Here is a 5,271-nt window from a genome sequence, read left to right as displayed (position 1 = left end):
TGTTGCCCAGGCTGGAGTGCAATGGCACAATCTTGGCTCATTGCAACCTCCGCCTCCCAGGTTCAAACAATTCTCCTGCCTCAGCCTCCTGAGTAGCTGGGATTACAGGCATGCCCCACCACGCCCGGCTAATTTTGTGTTTTTAGAAGAGACGGGGTTCTTCATGTTGGTCAGGCTGGTCTTGAACTCCTGACCTCAGGTGATCTGCCCACTTCAGCTTCCCAAAGGGCTAGGATTACAGGCATAAGCCACCGCGCCTGGGCTGTCTGGATACTTTTTTAACCTTAGAAACCAGGGTCTTTCTATGTTTCTCAGGCTGGTCTTGAACACCTGGGCTCAAGCAATCCTCTTGCCTTGGCCTTTCAAAGTGCTGGGGTTACAGGCGTGAGCCACTGCATTAATTATTGAAGTTGGTTGGTGGTATCTGAAGACAGATTATGTTATTCTATTTTGTATATGTTTGAAATTTTCCATACTAAAAATTATAAAACAATTCTTTGAGTTGAGATGTCCCTCCAGAAACGCATCCCTGGCATCAGAAGCTTAATGCCAGGCTTGAAATACTTCCTCAGGATATCTAGTATGGGGGACCTGTCATAAAGCATCAGGGAGATTGATGAATGCAAGGTGTCTCAGATACCCACACCCCTTGTGGAGAATTGCCTTCCCATAGCACTAAGTGGCCATGATTCATATCACATGACTCCAAGTAGCTACTGATTGGATAAGATTGGTCACCTGACCTCAATGCAATCAAGCGATTGGCCATTCAGTGACCAATGATGTGGCTGAAGAAGAAAGGGTGAGCGGGATGAATCAGATTCTCTTTCATGAGACTATTATCTCTGGACTAGATTGAAGACCAGCTGAAACAGGGAAAAGGCACGAATCTCGGTAAGATGTGCCCACCAGCACCATGATAGTTTACCATTGCCATGGCAAGACTCAGAATGTACTATCCTTTTTCTAGAAATTTCTGAATAACCTACTCCTTAATTTGCATGTAATTGAAAGTGGGAATAAATATGACTAGAGAGCTGCCCCTGAGCGGCTGCTACTTTGTGCCCTACTGTGCAAGGGGCAGTACCTCTGCCGCTGCGCCCTACTGTTTCAAGAAAAGTTCCTGACTCCACTGGGTTGCCCTTGAATTCTTTCCCGGGCAAAACCAGGAACCCTCCCTGGCTAAGTTCCAATTTTGTGCTCACCTGGCCTGCACCACTAGGAAAGTGACTATTTATATCTTTGTAATAACTACCCTCTCTACACTCATCTTTCCCTAAAACAAGTTATGCTAAGCCTTTGCTTTAATGAAAACTTCCCAAAATGCCCTTTGCCTCACACTTCAATTTGGACACACCACTCATTTCCTTCTACCACAGCAGACACCACCAGATGGCTCTAGGCTGTGGGAAAGAGTTCTATCCGGACTTTTGGGAGCTCTGCAGATTTTTGACCTGAGTGGTCGTTTCATGGTTGTTCATTTGTGAATATTTAAGCCATTCATATATTTTCTGCACTATTTTCTATGCATATCTCACTATTTTTTTCCACTTTTTCTATTATTATTATTATTATTAGAGGTGGAGTTTTCCTCTTGTTGGCCAGGCTGGAGTGCAATGGCACAATCTCAGCTCACTGCAACCTCCGCCTTCCGGGTTCAAGCAATTCTCCTGCCTCAGCCTCCCGAATACCTGGGATCATAGGCATGTGCCACCATGCCCAGATTATTTTGTATTTTTAGTAGAGACGAGGTTTCTTCATGTTGGTCAGGCTGGTCTCTAACTCCCAATTTCAGCTGATCCACCCTCCTCGGCCTCCCAAAGTGCTGGGATACAGGCGTGCGCCACCGTGCCCAGCCTATTTTTTAAAATAAAAATAGAGGCGAGGTCTTACATGATGCTGAGACCTTGAACTCCTGGGCTCAAGCGATTCCCCCACCTCAGCCTCCCAAAGTGCTAGGATCACAAGCATGAGCCACCACACGTGGCACAATGACTTTTTTTTTTGAAGGGGAAAATTTACCTCCAAAGCTTGCGAACACTTTGCTCAGGAAAACCAAACAAAAATCCTTTCAAAACTGTCTTTCACGTACCAGCCCACCGAATGTATGAAAACCCTTGTATGTGTTTTCTCCCCTGAAATAAAGCTGTTACCCAAGTCCCTGCAGGAAAACGAGGGATTGCTTCAGGCAGTGGTGATGGCCGACATGACCATGAGGTCTTGGTCTCTCCAGATTCCCACCTCGCCTGCCAGCAGGAACAACGCTTGCTCCCCATCCAGCCCTCCCCGCAGGACCAAAACACACACAGGCAAGGAGCCATCTATAGTTGTGAGTTTATTAAGGGAGTTCCTGTGCCTCTCCTAGAATCAGCCCTTGTTGCCCATGATCTTCTTGATCCAGTCCAGGTAGCGGCAGATGTTGGTATAGACCCCAGGTCTGTTGGGTCTCCCACAGGGGTCTGAGCCCCAGGAGGTGATGCCCTGGAGTGCACCATCACACACCAGGGGGCCCCCAGAATCACCCTAGATGGGGAGAATGAGAACAGGGTTGTACCTGACATGTCCACAAAATCCCTTTTCCTGCTGTCCCAGCATTTTACCAGTTCTTTTTTTTTTTTTTCTCTCTCTCTCTTTTGAGATGGAGTTTTTGCTCTTATTGCCCAGGCTGGAGTGTAGTGGCGTGATCTCAGCTCACTGCAACCTCTGCCTCCTGGGTTCAAGTGATTCTCCTGCCTCAGCCTCCCGAGTAGCTGGGATTACAGGTATGCACCACCACGCCTGGCTAATTTTGTATTTTTAGTAGAGGTGGGGTTTCACCATGTTGGTCAGGCTGGTCTCGAACTCCCGACCTCAGGTGATCTGCCTGCCTCGGCCTCCCAAAGTTCTGGGATTACAGGTGTGAGCAACCACACTCAGCCATTTTACCAGTTCTTTAGCACGATTGGGACCCTGTGGCCAATGGGGGGTAACATCATTTTCCCCTGAGACCAGTCAGGACAAGGCTTGGGGCTTCCATGTACAGACAGACATGGTGTCCAAGGATAATGGTCAAAACACTGATTAAAGAGGGGAAAGAATGAAATCTCGACCAGGCACAGTGGCTCACACCTGGAATCCCAGCACTTTGGGAGGCCAAGGTGGCAGATCACTTGAAGTCAGGAGTTTGAGACCAGCCTGGCCAACATGGTGAAACCTCATCTACTAAAAATACAAAAATTAGCTGGTTGTGGTGGTGGGTGCCTATAATCCCAGCTGCTCAGGAGGCTGAGGTGGGAGAATTGCTTGAGCCAGGGAGGCAGAAGCTACAGTGGGCGGAGATTGTGCCACTGCACTCCAGCCTGGGTGACAGAGCGAGACCATGTCTCAAAAAAAAAAAAAAAAAAAAAAAAAAAGAGTCCTCAAGGGTCCAATCCAGGGAGAAGACGGTAGGGATTACATGGAGAGGACTGAGCTGAAGTTTCCTCCATTTCTGCCAGTAGTGAAGGCATCATTGATTGCAGTTACCAAACACCAGGAGAAAGGATCAAGGTTCTTGTGGACACACACACACAGAGCATATCCCCAAGGGCCACACACCATACACACACACACCACACACACACACCCCATATCCCCAAAGGACAATGGCTGAACTCTTTGTGGAAGAGACCACTGTCTCTATGAAGCAATCCAGAGAGACTGGCTTTCAGGATAGTATCGCTGATGGAAATGACTCCCTTCTTGGCCAGTGGGGAAGAAAGCATTGTCTTTAGGGACCAATCATTAGTGAAGGTGGCGGGGCTTCCAGGTAGGGGACAAAGCCAGGGCAGTGCTAGGAACAACGAAGATACAGTTAGAAGGGAGAGTTATGTCTATGACAAATCCCAAGAGAAAGGGATGGGAGCTCACTGCGGAGGCACTCAAGTCAACGGCACCATTTCCCGCTGCCCACTCGCAAGATAGCATTGTCTCCCAAGGAACCAATCATAGGAGAAGGGAACCGGCCTTGGGATTCTAGCCAGTCTCAAAGAAAAGTGGCTGATCACCTGGCCAGTGGTAAAGTTGGCACAAATTCCACGATGTAATGCTTGGGAGCGAGAGCAGGGAACTTGCTTCACCTCTAGCCTCAACTCTCTCCTTCCTGGACATCTACCCCACCTGCTATAGCCCCCAGCTCTGCATCCCATCCTGTAGGTAAGGGCTTGAAAGAAAATGGCAGCGACAATTTAATGTCCCTAATTCCTATGCTGGGTGACTTTCAGAGAGAGTTTGGCCTTTTCTGAACCTGGTTCCCACTCCGTAGGGATCGGGGCAACTGCTCCAGGAACTGTCTTTGGGACTACTCCCCTTACCACCTCCCCCATCCAAGCCTTGAGCCTCTAGAGGGCCATGAGGGATGAGCGGGGAGGAGGATTTCAGAAATCACTCACCTGGCACGTGTCAGCCCCATTGCTATTGCCTGCACAGATCATGGCATCTGTGATCTGCCCTGGGTAGGCATCCTCACACTCCTTCTGGGGAAAGATTTTTACTTCTGCACAGTTGAGAGTGTCAGGAAAATTCTCTGAGGGGGAAGAGGTTGTAAGATTCCCTAAGAGAGCAGCCCTTTGCCTCCATCCCTGTCTGGATCTAACCCCCTTCCTTTCTTTCCAGGATGTAACAGGGGAGCTTTCTGACACTTTGCACAGGGCACATCGCTTCTCACCACATTAAATGAAGCTGTGCCCTCTGCTATTGGGCTTTCACCATCTAGAGAGGGGTCCTTGGATCTCACATACTTGTTCTTGCCCTGAGCCATTTTCAAATCAAGGGGCTGGGGACTACTTGGAGGTGCCCCTTTATGATACCTCTGACCCTCTCTTTCCAGTCTTCCTGCCCTCAGACAACCAGGTCCTCAATCTGTGCTAAATCCTGCTCCTTCCAACTGTCACTTCCTCCTGGAAGCCTTCCCTGACCACTCTAATTTAAACATACCATCACTTCATTACTCCCTATCCTTTTACCCGCCACAATATTTCCTTACAGCACTTTACCTATTATTTTATTTTACGTGTATTTATTTATTGCCTATTTCTCCCATCTAGCTTTCAACTCCATAAGGACAAGGACTTTGTATAGTTTGCTCATGACTGTATATCAAGTGCCTGCAACAGCACCTGGGGCATACTAGGAGCTCAATAAGCAAGAGTTGTATTGGCCGGGCGCGGTGGCTCACGCCTGTAATCCCAGCACTGTGGGAGGCCAAGGCGGGTGGATCACGAGGTCAAGAGATCGAGACCATCCTGGTCAACA

The 5,271-nt window shown here is 48.5% G+C and overlaps 1 protein-coding gene across 6 annotated transcripts in view; it reads right to left on the bottom strand.

Annotated features, from left to right (window-relative positions):
• Positions 1-2,316: 2,316 nt before the first annotated feature.
• KLK8 (kallikrein related peptidase 8) overlaps positions 2,317-5,271 on the bottom strand; it is a 6,350-nt gene continuing 3,395 nt past the window's right edge. For 5 of the 6 annotated variants that reach the window (XM_017512481.2, XM_017512479.2, XM_037732839.1 and 2 more), the window contains 2 exons: positions 4,410-4,543; positions 2,317-2,523 (listed from right to left, as the gene is read on the bottom strand). In XM_017512481.2, the coding sequence (XP_017367970.1) occupies positions 2,368-2,523; positions 4,410-4,543 (290 nt within the window). In that variant the 3' untranslated portion in view covers positions 2,317-2,367. Of the gene's footprint in view, positions 2,524-3,622; positions 3,812-4,409; positions 4,544-5,271 lie in introns of those variants that run through there. The other variant, XM_037732840.1, reaches the window with a different exon arrangement.

The sequence above is a fragment of the Cebus imitator genome, unplaced genomic scaffold, assembly GCF_001604975.1.
Source record: "Cebus imitator isolate Cc_AM_T3 unplaced genomic scaffold, Cebus_imitator-1.0 Scaffold473, whole genome shotgun sequence".
In the NCBI taxonomy this organism is placed as follows: domain Eukaryota; kingdom Metazoa; phylum Chordata; class Mammalia; order Primates; family Cebidae; genus Cebus; species Cebus imitator.
This window is presented reverse-complemented; position numbering and strand designations above follow the sequence as displayed.